General features: G+C 35.5%; 1 protein-coding gene across 6 annotated transcripts; it reads left to right on the top strand.

Annotated features, from left to right (window-relative positions):
* Positions 1 to 4,814: 4,814 nt before the first annotated feature.
* On the top strand, positions 4,815 to 18,642 carry fxyd6l (FXYD domain containing ion transport regulator 6 like). 6 transcript variants are annotated; one of them, XM_055210276.2, is made up of 10 exons: positions 4,820 to 5,032; positions 7,257 to 7,313; positions 7,596 to 7,622; positions 9,151 to 9,174; positions 9,552 to 9,575; positions 10,243 to 10,317; positions 13,442 to 13,475; positions 13,622 to 13,653; positions 13,736 to 13,764; positions 13,860 to 14,262. In XM_055210276.2, exons 2-9 carry the CDS (start codon positions 7,262 to 7,264, stop codon positions 13,744 to 13,746), a joined length of 279 nt encoding a protein of 92 aa, XP_055066251.1. In that variant the 5' UTR covers positions 4,820 to 5,032; positions 7,257 to 7,261; the 3' UTR covers positions 13,747 to 13,764; positions 13,860 to 14,262. The 6 variants fall into 6 exon arrangements, with proteins under 6 accessions (XP_055066253.1, XP_055066255.1, XP_055066251.1 ...); XM_055210278.2 differs by lacking the exon at positions 9,552 to 9,575 and having other exon boundaries at positions 4,815 to 5,032; XM_055210279.2 differs by lacking the exon at positions 7,596 to 7,622 and having other exon boundaries at positions 4,822 to 5,032.
* The last annotated feature ends 332 nt before the right edge of the window (positions 18,643 to 18,974 follow it).

The following is an 18,974-nucleotide window of genomic DNA, read 5'->3' as shown; positions in this document are numbered from 1 at the left end:
TACCCTAAGATTTTAATTGTTGGATGAATCATTTCAAATCCAGAGCAGGTAAAATATATATATTCAGGTTTCACACTGTTCATTTCTAAAACCTGGGTCAAGAGTCTCCACCCTGCTCCTACACACCTGTCTAACTCAAGCAACCCTGAACATCTTGATTAGCTGCTTCAGTTGTGTTTAATTGGAGTCATAACATTCTAACCCTGCTTTATTTCACCCTGCATGTAGTTGGAACCGCAATGTGGTGTTAACCCCAAAAAAGCTGTGCTAACCCTACTTCAGAGCAGGGTTTCATAACCCTGGGTTAATTTCAGGGATAACCCCTCTTCTAAATTACAAATGTGAAACGATCCTTAACCTAGTGTTAAAAGCGAGATTTAGAACGAAGAAAACCCAGGGTTAAAGGCAGTGTAAAAAGCCCTATTGAGTTGGTATTAGTGTAAAACAGTTTGTAGGGGGTTTTACTGTTCCTCACAAAAATGTATGAACTTTTTGAACTACATTAAGATCAACTGTTAATATCAGATGTTAATTATAGATATTAAAAAGGGTTTTATTTTTTAGTTAAGAAACCATCACATAAAACATTTAATAGGTTAAGTAATGAATTGAAAAATCTAAATTTTGTTGATGTTTTGAAATATAAAGAGATCATTGTACTATAGTTTGATATGTACTGAGTATATGTTTTTTAAAAAAAGTTATATTTTTTGGCCATTTTGCCTTTATTTGACAGTAAGGAGTGGACAGAAAAGTACAAGGAGGAGAGAGGGGTATGGGATAGACACATGACCACAAGCCGGGAATCAAACTCAGGTTGCCGAAAGTGCGAAACCACCACATGTCGGAGCGCTGCCCACTACACCATCGGCTACGACTATTTATATGTTTTAACTTAAAAATGAAAACAATATGACCCAATTTGAGAAAGTAGTTTATTAAATATAAATTATGATGTTTTTGGTGTTAATTAACATTATAAGTAGACCTCAGAGGACAATGTAAATGCAGTTTGCACTAAATGTACTGTAAAATGACACTTTCAACATTTGCTGGTGGGAAGTCATGCTACTTTTACTTCTTAAAGTTCAAGAATATATAAACAACACAATTTGCAGTAAGCTATAAATCCATACATTTTCTCATCGCATTGCAGACATTCTGTGCAGTATCAGCATGTTTAATGTTGACTCATCTATCTAGAAACCTCAGTAGCTTATTTATCTTTTCTTACCATTAGTTTAAACAAGCATGTGTGTTTTCGGGCAGATTTGGTTCCTTAAACTGTTTAAGGCCACAGTATTGTGTTCATGAGCACTTTTCTTTGAGGACCTGAATTTTAGTGTATAGGACCTCTCCAATTTGCACAGGGGTTTTGAGAACTTACATTAAAGCTCAACCAACCACTTGATCTGGCAGTCACTAGAAGGTTTTAAAGTTTCAAGATGTTTTTAATGAGAAGTGTTTATGTGATGTCAGGTCTCATTTTGGTCTGTTTATAACAATGTGTTTTAGTTTGGCTTTGGGTGTACACAGTGAAGACAACCAAACAAGACCATCATATAATAACAAGTAAACCCATATATTAAAAAATCTAAGGATATAATGGCAGGGATGCTGTTTTTATACCAGTTTTATTAGGAATACATAATTTTTTTCACATTTTTTCACTGTACTGTTAATTTGCATGTCTACATTGACTAGTAAACATTAAATAGACAAAATAGTATTCATTTATAATATCTCCCATTGTGTTGTCAGCCATAGCAACTGGTATAGGCCCAAAATTCTGTGAAAAATATTTGTGCATGTTTGTATCATTTGTACTACAGTCCTGTGTAATTCCTTACATAACCCCATACAAAGATGTTTAAGTGTGTAAAAGCTGGACCTCAAGAGTCCTTCACAATGTCTTGCCAGCCTAATATTACATGTGCTTTGAAAGATGTCCTCTCTAATTTAATTTATCTGGGATGCAATACCAGCAGCACTAATTAACTTTCCTTACTAATGAGTTTTAGTCTCAAGACCCAAAATAAAAAAGTATGGTTATGTAAGAGGTATGTTATGCAAGAATGCAAACATCTGTCAAACAGAATGCACTTGACCACCTAAACCTCACATCTGTAAATTAGAAAAATTGTATTTATATTCTCATCATTTAATGGTTGTTGTAACTTTATAATTGTGTAAGTTTGAAACTTATAATTTTGTTTGGCTCAAATGTTGGAGTGAGCCACTAGGTCCAATTTTTGCTTCAGATTATGGAAAGGCCAACAAACCTTCATCTTAGTAAATAATCATCAGCACATTTGCCAACAACACATGTTAAAACAATATTTTTTTGTTGATTTGTGGATTTTTACAATGAAAGAGTTTACACATCTGGTGTCCAATCTTGTTGTCCCAGTGGTGATGAAACTGACTCAGTGCTCAAATTGATTTCAGTGCTCCGTAAAATATTTATTCCATACTTGGGCTTCTCCCAGGGCCTGAAGGTCTCTTGTTGCTTTAAGGTCTTGTGGCTTAATGTTCAATAATTCAGTTTTTTTTTTTTTGCAGGAATGCAGGCAGCAATTTCCAAGTTTGTTGAGGCTTAAAGAATTCTTTAAGGATTTAGGTATCATGTTAACCACATAAATTTAAAACACATAATATGTTTAGGACAGTCACACAATTTCTTCAGTATGAAAAGATTAAGCAGGAATATAATGAATTGCAAATACCAAAAGGAGAGCTGCTTATTACTAAGGCAATCTAACATGACTGTTACTATGTGTGGTGGTGCAGATGGATAGCAGTTCAACAAATAAGCAATAACAGCACAGACTGTACTGTTTTAAGGCAATTTTCATATTTCTGTATAAATAGCAATTCGTCACTGTTTGCTTAGTGGCTTGGAAAACAGAAAGGTCTTTAGGGAATTCTGTGTGGAGATGTGTCTGTTCTGCATTCTAGAGTCGGGTTACATAAGTACATAATTACTTCTGGTCACTGCACATATGTGTTTAACCCTCTGCTCCTCTTCCTTTCAAATAAAGCATCATTTCTTTAATTCTGTGGTAGAATTTAGGATCTTTTTAAGTGTATATTATAGTGCTTACCCTGATTTTAGTGTATTTTGATCAACATACATAAATATACATATATTTAGCAGATGTATCAGTAATAATAAATGTGCTATTATTTTGCCCTCCATCTCACTCCGGTGGACCTTGACATTGGGATGAGAATAATTTCCAGTAGCCTCACCTGTGACACACACACATCAGGCTGTTTCAACAATGACCCAGCATCTGACAAGGGCACACCTGCCCATTTCACACACTGACGTCACAGCCTATTTCTGGAGCAAGTCACTGTCAACAGCACTGACCTCCTCCTGCATTCTGGAAACAACACATTAAAACATAAATCCCCCCCCCCACACACACACACACATATTATAAGAGCTTGCAAAACATTTCAATAGTTCAACAAGTTCAACATCATGGCTTTTATTTGGGAAAAGGGTTTATAGTGACAAAGCTTCAGGAATTTATTTATTGAATTGCAATTGTTTAAGCAGTAGATAAGTTGCCTTAACAAGAATGTTTTTTACATACTGCAAAAGGCAAAAAAACATTTATTCTCTAATGCCATGACTATTATTCTGTGCCATCACGAGCAAACCATATTCCTTCTTTTGTTTTCGACAGGCCTACAGAAGAGACAAGCTCTTAATAGCACTTAGTAAATAAACAATGTCAATGTATGAGAAAACATATGCGTGTTTATATTTAACACTTGTTGTATTTTAACAGTAATTATACCTTTCAAATCTAATGGCTTTAAAATGACAGTGTTATAGAGGTGGAAAACAATAGTCAAACAGTTAAAAAGCTTTGTTTTGGTTGTGCAATATTGTTGTTTGAGTTTTCTCAAATATTTGACCTTATGCTTATCTGAAAAGTTTGAGGCTATTTTAAGTGGGGTATATCCTACATGGGGATTTACTGCACCCCAGTGTTGGAAGATAGTAACCAAATTAATTTTGTTTTGATAAATTCGTTCACCTACTCTCACTAGATAAAGAGCGCCACCATGAGCCCCAAATGCATTTATTGTATTATTTAGTCAACGCTAGTTTTATGCGCTTCATTGTTCTGGAAATGAAATTCCATGTTAGCAGCAATGGTTATATCTTTTATCATTTTTTGCAAAGAAATGCACTTCTATCGTTCAGAAAAAATTATATGTAAGAGAACTGCAAATGACATAAGACAAAAGGTATGGAGACGTGTTGCGGTGTCAACCAACACTACACTGTTGTAAGCTCTAGGTGTTGCGCAAAAACGCCTCTGGAATTTGGGGAATTTTAGGAGAGAGGCTTGTAAACCGCAAACAAACAGTCATTATTTGTAACCCACCCTTCAGACCAACACTAAAGATCTGTTTAGGACCACAAAATGTAAGAGGTTGCATTTCTACTTTTAACCGCTGATTTATGTATTAACATTACATCCAGAATCACAATAGTAAGAATCGAAATATTATAAAATAAATATTATAGATAAGAAACACTGTGAGTGTTGCTGTTGCTGCTGCCACACTATGGGCGGATATTTAGGATACGAAGCTATTTGGCGTATTCGCGTTGATGCCTCCCTGTGCAGACTGTACTGCGTATGACGTCAAAGTACAGCGAGAGCAAACCTTTTGATACGCTCTCGCGGTACTTTGATGTCATACTTCGAGTGGTCTGCGCAGCGGTTTATTAAATCGAGCATGCTTGTTTGAGCAGTGATAAACGTCGTGTGAGAAAGAGGGAGGAGTTTCGCTCCGCTACACACGCGCGCTTTCCAACACTACAAATGAAGCCTATCTTGTACGTGTAATGTGCACACCGATACATGCAGGTCGTTGGGAATTTAATGATTAGCTTTTAATTCAAATCTTAGAAGATATTAGGTTTTACAAATCAGTTTTACAGAGACAACGTGTCGCCAAGATTTTCCAACAGGATTTCAGCAGAACCAGTTTGTTTTAACAGGTAATGCTCTATGTGCATAACTCGCATGTTTTTAAATTACTTATGTAAACTCGAGATTTCTTAAGTAAGCAAACAACTTGTTGGCTTTATGATGGTGGATGTGTAAGACCCATCCATGCATACGTCAATTAATTATTATAAGAACGCTTAGCTTATATGCATGGACTTATTAAACGCATTTTTATTCGCTAATTCCTTTGTTTAGCACTAGAGGAATCCAGACTTGATTATATTGGCAGCTAGGGCACGTGACCGTCTGTGTCAAATTACAGCTCCTTGAGTTGTTTTTGAGAACGTTTCGTCTTTTTAACCACACAGTCGTATGTTGTAGTCAACGTTAGTACGTTACAGTGTGTAATTTGATTAATATTTGGTTCATTGGAAGAAAGAAAAGCTTCCCCTAAAGAACCAAACACTGGTGTGATATGTTTGGAAAGTGGGTTATGGGGGAAGGGGTCTCGTGTGTGTTTTTCAGAGATAAATAGACTTGTCTTATGGGAAATGTTTTAGTGACACTGTTTGTAAAATTCAGAATTAAGTTTAATCTAAGATGCTGCTTGCATACATGTTAATTCTTCAATCATTGATCAGTTCATTTGATTTATTATTGGGTTTCTGTATGTATTCAGAATAATATGCATAGATGTTATAAGCCCAATGAACAGCTTGTTGCATCCAGTCACAACCTTTAAAATGATTCGTCAAATAAAACAGCCTAGACATCTAATGTATTTTAAGACATGCTCTTGCATCTCATGTATCTCTAGTATTCAGACTTACTGGAAGTTACTTAAACGGGTCTCTTATGTTTCACAAAAATATTATCTGAAACATCACACCCACAACCCGCTTACTCCCTATGCTCAATACGCCACTGTTTTAGGTGCTTCTCCAAAAATAGCGAGTCATTATTAGCAACAGAAAAGTAAAACATGCTGAAAGTGATCTTTGTGCAGGTTATTTCCATTATGTGGATACAGAAAAATAAAGGGTGATTTAATCATGAAGCTGTATATTGACAGAGCATAGTACAAAAGGAACAAGGTGTTGCAAGGGTTATCCAAGTCACCTTTAACTTAAGTATGTCTAAAATAACCATTGATAAATTGTTTAAGGTCAACTCCAGACTTATTTAAAGGGGACATACCATGAAAATCTGACTGTGCATGTTTAAGTGCTATAATTGGGTCCCCAGTGTTTTTAGCAACCTACAGTAAAAAATGTGAATATATAACCCAGTAACTTAGTTTTGGTAAACCATTCTCCACAAACATGTGAAAAAATAGGTCATTGAAATTTGGCTCCCCTGGTGATGTTAGAAGGGGATAATACCACCCCTTAATGGGGCCATGGCATGAAAATCTGACTTTTTCCATGTTTAAGTGCTATGATTGGGTCCCCAGTGCTTCTATCAACCTAGAAAATTTGATAAAGATCAACCAAGTAACTTAGTTTTGGTAAACAATTCTCTACAAGCACATGAAAAAATAGGTCGTTGAAATTTGGCTCTCCTTATGATGTCATAAGGAGCTCTTATTATAATAATACCGCCCCTTAATCTGCACTATCCAACCACAGCACTGCCATTTAGTGCAGAGAAAAGCACAAATGAGTTTTAATTGCAATAAACCACCATCATTGTGATCAGTGTTTGAATTTCATCAGCTCATTTGCATTTTAAAGGAAACACCCAAAACGGCACATTTTTGCACACACCTACAAAGTTGCAATTTTAACGTGTTATAATAAATTATTTATATGGTATTTTGAGCTAAAACTTCATATATGTGCTCTGGGGTCACCACAGATTTATTTGACATCTTAAAAAAGTCTTGTGCCATGGCCCCTTTAATCTGCATTACCCAATCCATTTAGCACAGAGATCAGCTTATTTGCATGTTAAAGGATACACCCAAAACGGCACATTTTGCTTACACCTACAAAGTGACAATTTTAACTTGCTATAATAAATTATCTATATGATTTTTTAGCTAAAACTTCACATATGTACTCTGGGGACACCAACGATTTATTTGACATCTTACAAAAATGTCATGTGAAATATCCCTTTTAATGCTAAAAAATGTGATGCAAATGGGTCATGTTTACCCTATGTCCCAGAGAAACTGAAGTACGTGTGTGAAATTCTGCTGGGATTTAATACTGCCCAGTCTCTCTCTCTGTCTCTCTCTCACAAACACACAGTATTTGTCTTGTTTTTCAGACAAGATGGACGTTTCTGTCGCTGTGGTGCTTCTGTCCTATTTTGCTCCAACTCTGGGTGAGTCCCTTTGTTTTTGGGTTTTATTTTGGTATTATTCATCTCTAGCGATTCCCAGATTGTTCCCTTCCTTATTTTTCTAATGCAAAACCAGTTTTATAAAAAGTCAGGAGTGGACCATCCTAATGCATTTACTGTATCTATTATATTGAAGAATGTAATTGGCCATAAAGGCTAAACAAAGTTGCAGCAAAATACTGTGTTGGCCATTCACACAGGCTTTCCTGTAGACAGTTTTTCGTGAATTGGCCTGTTTCTGTGTATATGTGTGTATGTATGCAGGCTCAGCTTTTGGCAGGGAAATGCCAGGTAAGTGTGTAGAGGGTTTAGAGAAACTTTTCTATGTGTGCTGGGCAGAATTTCATTTTTGTGTGCGTCCGTCTGTTCAAAAATTTGAATGTTTACCTGTTTTTGTGAATAATTCAGAAACTCAACAACCGTGCTCTCCCACCATGTGTTATTTTTGGCATGCTTTTAACGCATTCGTTGGATCCACTGTGTCTTGTTTCTGCTTTAACAAGTCGCTCACGATTCTACCTTTCCCTGAAGGGTTTTGTGAAGAGTCCTTGAAGTAACACTACTCTTGCACAACGAGGCTGGAGACTCATACAGTGTGTGCCAGTCCAGCTCATGTTGTACCAACCTGTAGTACATGCAGTTCTACCGCTCCATTAAAAGTTTTTACACACACAGTTTTTTTTCCAATTGACAGCTTGGATAATTAAAGCCATGTTGGAGTATTTTCCCATAAGAATAGTTCTCTATTAAGATTATAAAGTATTTTATGCATTGTGATTCTAGGTTACACTTTGGATTTCTGGGAGATTTGCTGCATTCACACAGACTCTTTTGTTTGTGTTGCCAAAATTATGTGCTCTGGCACACACTCATGCTTCGTGCACTCGCATAAATGCACATGGAATATGCAATAAGTAATATTTATTGTTATACAAAGTATTTGTATTAAGTATTGTTCATTGTTTATGAACGGGGATGAGGGAGAGCGGTAGAGAGCAATAGATCATTTACGGAAAACCAAAGTCCTACAGTCAGACCATTCATAATGTCTAATGGGAAATTTGGAGCAATGCCTTCTGCATTCTTGTTTACAAAGAGCAGCCCCCCTTAAAATCGGCAGTGGCTCTTTAAAAACAGGAAGATCTTTTATTACTGCACACTCATCTCTTTTTGTAACATAAAACCGCAACAATGTGAAGTAACATTTTCTGCCAAAAGTCTGTTTAATGAACATAAAAATCTTGGAAATGGTTAATTTAATGTACGAAAATAAATGTGTCATTTTTGGGAACTTTAAAGATCTATATGTCTTACCTAGTATGAAAAGTCTTTAACTGAAAGAGTTTTTCCAATGTTACAGAAATCTACTATACTGTAAAAATTTTAAATACAGATTGTTTGTCTGACAGAATCAATATAAGCTATTGAGGTTGGCTGCCACAATGCGAGCTCTTTTTCAGATGTGTCTTGCTTGTGCACAAGCTTTTTGAGGAAACTGTGCCAATGTGCACCCTTTTGACAGTTTTGTGGCTGTATGTGTCTTTGTCCAAACATGTTTGGAATGTAGCGTGCATCAGTAGCATTTATTAACACACATTTGATAGTGTATTAAAATGTTTAGCTGGCACTCCATTGCTAAAGATGTAAGGAGACTGACATTTTAAATAACCCTCTATAAATGTGTCCTGAAACGTGTAGAACAGGATCTAACACCGCTTCTGGCCATAATTTAACTGACATTTACATTTTTATGCAGATTTGAATTGTAAATCTTGTTTTGTTCTCTCTCTGTCTCTCTCTCTATCTATCTCTCCCGCAGCCTCCACAATGGATGAAATTCATGGTAAGGAAATTAGTGGTATAAATAAATGCACCTTTATACAATATAACTAAATGTCTTGGTGGCTTATTAACAAAGCGTTTAGCCGACCAAACCACAGTCAGCCGAGGTTTGTTTTTGTGTGCCTTGTAAAAATCCGCACTTGACACCAGAAGCTTTTACTTCCCAGCGGGTGTGAGAAAATGTTTAAGTTTCCAGACAGTGAGCTTTAATTATCTTAGCATACGTACATTTCATGTGGTATCACTTAGTCTATATGCCTTCTGCATATGAGAAAAATGGCCTTTGGCTTTGTGCATATATGACTACTTGTTGTTTTTAGTGTTGAATTTTGACATTTTTAGACATTTTACAGTATCTTTTCTTCCCCCTCCCACCAGAGTACGACAAGCCATTTCATTATGGTGAGTATAGATTTACTTTAGCTGCTTAGAGAAGAGCATATGGACTCATGGATTAAAAAAAATCCTTTGGTTGACTTGTAAAATGTAAATTGTAGTATGCAGAATATTGCTCTTATTCTTTGGGGCATTTATTTCTCTCTATATGCATTATATGATTAGAGTTCAGTATTAGATCTGATCTGTGATGGTTCCCACAGTAAGCTGAGACTATTTCGTAATAATGAAGGCTCTGTAAGGGCAGAGTGCATCACCCTGATCAGGAAACATCTGGAAAGTCAGAAGAATTTGCGTTTCCCTTCGTGTTTTCCCTAAATAGATGGAAAACAGTCACACCTGGGCTATGCTTCTGTAGATAAAATCATTTGATAAGTACTCCAGAATTTCCCAAATTCACTTAAATCTTCTCGGAGATTCTGGTTTTGCATATGATCTGTAAGCAGACCATCACTATACTACAAGCAAGCAGACTACATTGCGATATAATATGCTCAGTATATTGTTATTGTTTGGGCATTTTGTCTTGGCTTTAACATATAAGCTTGTTTATGTGCATATCTAAATGTGTATATTCTTTACCCATAATGCAATGCAATTTATTTTGTTGATGCTGTTATGCTTGTGTTTTAAGGCTGTGCAGTATTTTCAGTCTTTTTAATCCTGCTTACAGATTATGAATCTTTGAGGATTGGTGGTATGGTCTTCGCAGTGATACTTTTCCTGATGGGGATCTTCCTCATCATCAGTGAGTGCCAAGCTATCACTATACTGTTTTAGAAATTTTGCGTCTATATATATTTTTTTGGAAAAAATAAATAATTCTAAAGGGTGTTTACTGCTAAAAATAGTACACTCTTATTGGTAGTTAAAAACATAATATTTTTAGTCTTTGCTAATGCATTTATTAGGGAATATGTGTGTGTTAGTTTATTTTAGCTTTATTTTAGAAAAAGCAACATTTGTTTTTGTAGATATTAGAGCGATGAGTCACTTGCCTCACAATTTGATTAGATTGCAATTCAGATGGTCACCATTAGATGCACATTGCCTTCTAATTCCAATGTATTATTTATACAAAATGTGTTATTAATACAAACATTTAAATCTCTTTTAAACGCTTTTTAATTTACTAGATGTTATCAAAGTAAAGAACACATTTTTCCATGCACTATAAAGAGGGACTGTAATTGTGGGATTTATCTATAGGTGACTCATATGGGTTGGGTGACTTTGTAGTTGCATACTGAAGATATTTATTATTATATGGAATGTATATTAAAGAGAGACAATAATTATATAAATATATGCATAATACCTAATAAGACAGATGAAAATCGTGCTGTAAAGTAGACCTGTCTCACTTCACTTTAAATTAAATATGCAGTTTTATTACTGATATGTTTGATCATCTGTCTTTTCAAAGGTGTTTGTATTATGATTGAGTGATGCACACTTCATTGATTTTATGTGAGCGATCGTTTTGTAACATTTTTAATGAAGACTGTTATGATCCCTTGTGCCCTCCTTTGGCCTCTTTGTCAGTGCACGGGCAGGGATCGGCCTAAGTGGCTTAACTAGATAACTAAGCACACCTGGGGCATAGGTGTGTTATATAGTTGTGTTATAAAAAGATTTTTTTCCTTACAGGCGTGTGGCTGAGTTTTATCAAGTTATCACACGCTTTCACCGTTTCTCACTTCGGGTTTTTATATACCGTATTTTTCGGACTATAAGTCGCACTTTTTTTCATAGTTTTGCTGGTCCTGCGACTTATAGTCAGGTGCGACTTATATGGCAAAATTAATTCATACTGACTAACATGAACCAAAAGAAAACATTACCGTCTACGGCCACAAGAGAGCGCTATATGTTGCTCCTGTAGCCTACCACTGAAAAAAAACTGTTAACTGAAACATTAACTTAAAGACAACGGAGAAAGACTTAAAGGAATAGTCCATTTTCTTAAAGGAAAAATCCAAGTGGTTTGCTCGCCACCGTGTCATCCGGGATGTTGATGTCTTTCTTTGTTCAGTCGAGAAGAAATTGTGTTTTTTGGGGAAAACATTGCAGGATTTTTCTCATTTTGATGGACTTTAATAGAGCCCAGCATTTGGTGCTTAACTCAACACTTGACGGTTTTTTTCAACGGAGTTTCAGGGGACTGTGGACAGTCCCAGGCGATGCGTGGGGGTCTTATCTAGCGAAACTAAAAATAGAAAATATGTACTTTTGGACCACAACTTTTCGTCTAGGTCCGATCCAGCGCGACCTAACGTAAATGCGTAGTGACGTAGGGAGGTTACGTGTTACATATATAAAACGCACATTTGCGGACCATTTTAAACAATAAACTGCCACAAAGACATTAATTAGTATCAGTTGACATACAACAACGTAGGAACGGTCCTCTTTCAACACACTTGTTAACACTGGGGCGGAGTTTCGCATTCGTCCTCTGTGACCTCTTGACGTCATGACGTCATGACGTATTGCGTGGGGTCAGCTGGCGCATCACGACCGGATCTACATGACAAGAAGTTGTGCTTTAAAAGTGTATATTTGTTATTTTTATTATCAAAAATGACAATCGTTTTGGTAGATAAGACCCTTATGCCTCGTTTGGGATTGTTTATAGTTCATTGAAACTCCGTTGAAAAAAACTGTTAAGTGTTGAGTTGGGTATTGAATGTTGGGCTCTATTGGGGTCCATTAGGGTTGGAGAAATCCTGCAATGTTTTCCTCAAAAGGCATAGTTTCTTCTCGACTGAACAAAGAAAGACATCAACATTTTGGATGACATGGTGGTGAGTAAATTGTCTGGATTTTTCTTTTAAGAAAATTGACTAATCCTTTAACAAACAAAATGCCCCCATAAAGAATAATAATTTTCTTAATAAATGCGACTTATAGACCAGTGCGACTTATTTATGTTTTTTCCCTCTTCATGATGCATTTTTTGACTGATGCGACTTATACTACGGAGCGACTTATAGTCCAGAAAATACGGTACAGATGCTAATTGAATTTACATCCAACATATCTTAATTTTTCTCTAGACAAATTACATTGCTTTTTTTCATTGGAAGTTTTTCATGCAGTTATAATGTGATTAAACTTTACTCAATGCCTGTCTTCTTCTTTGTTACATTTTTGTTATGCTGCGTATAAGCTAGATTATAACAAGATGCTGTGTGGTGTCATAAACGGTCATCAGAAGTATGTGCTACACACAGCTCCCTTTGTGTGCTCACTTAAGTCATTGAGAAAGACTGTGTTTTTATGAGTTTAGAAATTGAACCTACATGTGTCCAACCCCTTAATGAAATTAGGTTTAAGAAAAAAATGAATTCTTTGTGTTTATGCACTGATGCATAACATTTCGTGTCAGTGCACAGCTTTTGTAGACATGTGTCCGTGCACTGCGATAAGCAAGCTAAAGATCAGTTTAGGGTAAGCTGGTGGCAGGCATGGATGTCTTTCATAATCTCTAAGTTTAACCTGTCTGCGATACCCAACACCGCTCTATGACTTATAGAGTATTAGGGAGTCAGCCAAATCCTTGAAATTCTTACTCTGAAACCCCCTCCAAGACCCCTTAAATTATTAGTGAGGATCCACATTGGAGATGTTTTCTCAGCCACTATGCAAACCTTATGGTTTTTTTAAGCCTACTATTACTTTTTTGTGTATGTGTGTGCTTCTATATATGTAAATGTATTTAGTTTCAACTGTTACAGCAATACAGCAATTGGCAACATAATTCTCGATTTTTGTATTATATTTTATTAATAATTTTATTGGGAAGCATTGTTTTATTCTTGTATCATAATAAACTTTTAATGTTTTGGATCTGACTTATTTTTTTGCAGGTCGGAAATGCCGCTGCAAAGGGAGTAAGCCTAGGTAAGTAGCATATACTAAGTTCTACAATATGGTGCATTATAGACAGGAACTACTACATGCCAAAACACATTACAGTACATTTTCTTTTCTTTTGTGCTTCAGAAAGCTACCAACTTGATTTTTGTTCTCTGTAATCTGCTTTATAGGCCAGTGGGATGTGACCCAGAGGCAGCCAGAGGTCAGATGCCTGTTTGTCTTGATTCAGTTTAGGTACCAAAACTTTTACAAGAAACAGACATTTAACAGTGTTTATATTGCAGGTTCAAAGTAACGTTACTGGAGAGAACAGGTAAACAACTGACACAACTGCACTGCGTTTTATTTATGATGTATATTCTGCATAAATATTTAAAACTAACTCCTTGACTTGGTTTCTTTTGACAGAAAGCATGGCCGCTTACAGAGAGTGCCAAATCTTTGAGCCTTTCGGCGATTTGGATGAAGGTCAATGATTTTTGATCTGATGATTTTTGTCGTACTATGGTGTTCTTTATAATTTTGTAATAAAATGTTTTTGAAAGTGTTTAAATAAATTGTTGATTCTCAGCTAGGGCTATTGCCAGTAGGTTTGTTATTACAGAAGATGCTTCACTTTTACAGTTTATGCACAGACAGATTCTTGATTTTTTTTTAGCTTTCAGTGAAGTTTATAAAATGCACAGTTCTCTAAGTAAAAAGCAGACATTTTTTATGTTTTGTAAATTATATTCATTCAGTTTTGTAACTTTGCAGAATTAACAAATCACACTGTAAACTGCAGTAGAAATAAACGGATTTCTATTAATGACTAATGGCTTGTTATTAAGTGTCCTCGAGAACATGATGTAACTCTGTGCTTGTGCACCTGTCATAGTCTGTCACTTATATTCAGCATGTCTACAAGTTTTTTTTATTTATTGATTTTGCGACTGTGCCATAATATCCGTTTTGGCCGAGTGGCCACTGCTAGTATTTTGCTTTTAAATATGTATAACATCTGTTACGTGCGTAGTAAGTGTAAGTGGATACTTCAGGTCAAATAGATTGTAGCATTCATCATTATCATTTACTAATAATTATCATTGAATAATTACTTACATTTACGCATTTGGCAGACTCTTTTATCCAAAGTTCATAACAAGGTATACATGTTTATCAGCATGTGTGTTTCAAGGGACCTTTTGCACAGCTAATGCAATGATCTACCACTGTGCTACAGAAATGCTCCTGTGTGGATGAATCAGTTAATCTATTAATTTTTATTGTAACCTGTAATCTATTATTCTCAGCAAACTGTTATTGATAATGCATAAATGTGTTCAGAGCTGATAATAAACCAGTAAAGGTTTCCACACTATTCAGGTCCCTCATCCTCGGGCAGGTCACAGTCACACTGGATGCATTAGGTGTGGTTTTGCGCAAATGGCCTCGTGGGCACTATTCAGTGGGAGGTGGTTGTTTGGCTCGGGATCCCCACTGCAATATCCAGCAGGCTTCATGTGTCAAACGCTTTGAGGGTCCCGTGGGGCAACCCTGGCGCAGTTGCACCGCTAGACGGCGCAAGCGCGCAAATCCTAAATCGCAGCATTGGCGCAGTCTTTCATCCAGTCTTCATTCACGGTGCTGCATTACATTCTATAGCAATATCAAGAAAACCCTGCCGGCTGCTTCTTTAATACAGAAAACTGCAGTAATGGCTACAACAGGTTTGTCTATTGCATGATTACTTTAAAAAAAAAGATGCCATTTCCATTATTATGCTCAGTATTTTATTAATTCAAGTGTTGAACGAGTGAGGCATGTTTTTTGCATTTTGTATTGTGAGTACATTGCATAAATAAGAAAAGGTATCCGTCTTTAGAACATATAGCATGTGTTATATACAATAATTTAAAATTATCCAGGAGGTTGCTGAATATGCAATATGTTGTTGCCCTGCAGCTTTTACAATTTGATTCTACCTTTGTTCATCCTTACTTAAGATCCTCTTTTATATTTGATGTTTTTAAAGTTTTGTTCATCTAATGGCACATTTGAAATGTGTGCAAAGTATTGCATAAAGATTTGAGTGCGCTAAAGGGCGTCGCTGTAGCATCCTCAGATGAGGGCTGCTGAAAAGCGCTCAAGCTGTCAGAAGACATGAAAGTTCAGCAGGACACAATTGCATATTCTTACATTTAAAACCAAATTTACATGTTAAAATCTGGTATCTGGTTTGTCTCTGCTTAATCCTAAACAATACTAAAGTGGTCTGACATTCGGTTTCATTTTGTAGTGTTTCGTTTCATAATTAGTATTCTTTTTTTAAGCTTAAATAGCGTCACAGACACGACATACAACCTTTTTATTGATTATCACTAGAGGAAAGTCTGTGGTGACTGCAGTATCCCAGCTTTTGCTGAGCAGGCAACTTCAGCTGATCAATAATCCACACAACTGACGTCATTTACCTGAGTTTGCAAGATGGCTTGCGCCCAGAACATTGACAGAAGCTTATTAAGATACCAATATATTATGCAATTGCTGAATGAATCATGGATTTCAGTCAGAATACAGCGCCCTCTAGAGGTTCAATAGCTTATTACATATTTGATTCGTTGATCGGTGTAGTATTAACTGTATATTTAAATTTAGAAGAGAAGCATCTGTCCATGGTGCTGAACTCAATACCCTGCATTATCTTCCTAAATAACTTCACTGCAGTCTTAAAGGAATTGTTCACCGGAAAATGAAAATGATATCATAAATTTACCCTCTTGCCATTCCAGGTCTATATATATAGCTTTCTTTGTTCAGTTGTATTAAGTTATATTAGTTATGAGTTCTATTAAATCATATCCTGGCTCTTATCTCTGTAATGGCATTTAATGTTTTTGAAGCTCCAAAAAGCACATCCATCCATCATCAAAGTAATCCATATGATTCAATATGTCTATTGAAGCTAAACGATACTTATGGGAGATGAAATTATTAATATTTTGAGCATATTTGAAGAGTTTCGTTGCAAAACGAGATAACCACCGTTTTTTTAATTGTTCAGAAAAAGTTGTTTGGTTGTGCATTTCAATTAATTTCAATGCAACTGCAGTTGGTTTGTTTTGATTTAAACCTTCATAACTTAAAAAATACAGCTAAGTAGCACTATAAAACAAAATAATAACATGATAACATAATAATAAACATGTTTTGACAAAATAAAAAAAATGGATTTATCTCATTTTGCAACGAAACTCTTCATTTAATTAATAAATGGATAGTTATGGGATAATTTTCATTTTTCTGGTGAATCATTAAATTATGCCTATTGCTAAATAGACTGAAGTTTACTTTGTTTCAAATTTTTCCAGAGTCATACAAAAATTTGGACCAGAGTGCCTTTAACTATGGTTGGTGGGCAAATATTGAATCGAAATCATTCCTTTAAACATTCAAATATGACTAAATTCATATTTAAATGTGATCGAACAGATTATGAGACCTTGAGGACCACGGGTGTCATCTTGGCTGTGGTTATGTTTGTGGCTGGGATTCTTATTGCTCTGAGTAAGTCAATCAAACTAGTAACAGTTTAACTTTTTCATTTCAAGTCTTTGGCTGTCGTTTTGTTAGTTTGTGTATCAGTACATGTTAAACACCAGCTAATGGTCACCTTCATACGTCAAATCTAAATTTACTAATCACATTTTTTTTTAAATCGGTAACACTTTACAATAAGGTTCATTAGTTAACATTAGTTAATGTATTAACTAACTTGAACAAACCATGAGCAATGCATTTGTTACTGTATTTATTCATCTTTGTTAATGTGTGTTAATAAAAATTTAAGCTTTAATTAGTTTGTTCATGTTAGTTCAGAGTCCATAATGTTAACAAGATTTTAATAAAGTATTAGTAATTGTTGAAATTAACATTAACAAAGATTAATAAATGCTGTATAAGTGCAGTTCATTATTAGTTCATGTTAACTAATGTAGCTAATTTTAACTATGAACATAATTGTAAAGTGTTACCTTTAAATCAGTGCAGGGAATACATCAATACAATCAAGTGTCCCAACCATTTTTACACAATAAATTCTATATTAAAAAAGTTGGTAATTTTGAATAAGATCTCATAAGATTTCAATCTGAATTGGCCACATAGTCCGAAAACAGTTCTTCGAAATAACATCTTTCACTATCATCATCATCATGTCTCTCTCTCTGTTTCTCTCAAAATGTTTTTTGCCCCGACAGGTAAAAAGTGCAAATGCTGTAAAGCATCCAAGTAAGAGTTTTTCAAGCAAATGTGCAGCCTTGACTGTGCATGTGGAATGAGTCTTAATACAGGATGAAGAACGTCTGGAAAGATGTGCATTAAAACCATGGTGCTATGCCTGCATATTAATTATGAAAGCTGCTCGAAATGCAGCCTCTACAGAAACTGACCAGAACACAAACACTGTCTATCCACCCAAACAACAATGCACCCCCTCGAAAATACAAGACCTGTCCCATGTTAAGAAACACTGTCACTGTTTCTGATGTAAGCCAAAATTTTCTAGTGAAACAAAACATCTGAACGTTGTTTTTTTACACTTCATGAACTGAAAACAATTAAATTGATATCATTGTTTATTGCGTGAATAGACAGTGTATATCAATGGGAGTCTCAGCATGTCTTCAAGAGCTCAACTGGCTAGTGAGCCCAAACTTGTGACTTTCCTTGCATACAATCCTTTGTTCGAGTTTGTGTCTTATCGGAGAAAATGCGATTACAGCAGAAATACGCATGCCATACGAATGTTTCAGTGTGTTTACAGGATAACTGCTTTTGCTCTTTACCTACAGATCAAGTCCAGATGAAGGCCCTCAGCCACAAAAGACAGAAAGTATGTCTTTACTTGTATACTAAAAATCAAATGCATCTTTTGTTTAATCTTTAATAAACATCACCGTTTTTCTTTTAGTTCCCCCTCAGACTGTGTGAAGAAGATACATATGTGCGATTTGTTGGCCCATTTCACAGAGGAAATGCTCAGACAACGGTTACTTACAAGAATGTGGAGGAAAGTAGAACATACTTGACCTCTTTTTGTAACCTCAGCTTGAATGGTGATCTATTGCTGTATTTTTAGGTCTTTCTAACACTTGTTCTACATTTTGTCCATGTTTCTTTCCATTATTTATTATAACTGAATGACATGAACTATTTATAACTATAATTCATTTAAAGCACTTTACCTGAATACAAGGTTTTGGAGAAATGTACCTTATCTGGTACCTTAAATTCTTTTGCATATGCATGGGAAATTACTTTACGGATAAATTGATTCAGTATTAATGCATAAGAAGTTGAACGTGGTCATATGTCTATTTTAAAAGCATGAAGTATGTTAGTATGTTAGCTTATGATTTAACAGCAACTGAATGTACTTACAATATTTAACTAATATTTGAGGAAGCACATGGTAATTATATAACAGTACTGTATAATCTATCGAAAAATAAACGGAAACGTAGGGAGGAAATCATTGTGTTT

Source organism: Misgurnus anguillicaudatus, chromosome 10, assembly GCF_027580225.2.
Source record: "Misgurnus anguillicaudatus chromosome 10, ASM2758022v2, whole genome shotgun sequence".
In the NCBI taxonomy this organism is placed as follows: Eukaryota; Metazoa; Chordata; class Actinopteri; order Cypriniformes; family Cobitidae; genus Misgurnus; species Misgurnus anguillicaudatus.
The sequence above is the reverse complement of the archived record's forward strand: the minus strand, read 5'-3'. Positions and strand labels throughout refer to the sequence as shown.

Coding starts and splice junctions, on each gene's coding strand:
- fxyd6l (XM_055210275.2), top strand. Junction 16,841..16,922: donor CCAGAGTGCCTTTAACTATG/GTTGGTGGGCAA, acceptor GTGATCGAACAG/ATTATGAGACCTTGAGGACC. Junction 16,998..18,283: donor TGGGATTCTTATTGCTCTGA/GTAAGTCAATCA, acceptor CTTTACCTACAG/ATCAAGTCCAGATGAAGGCC.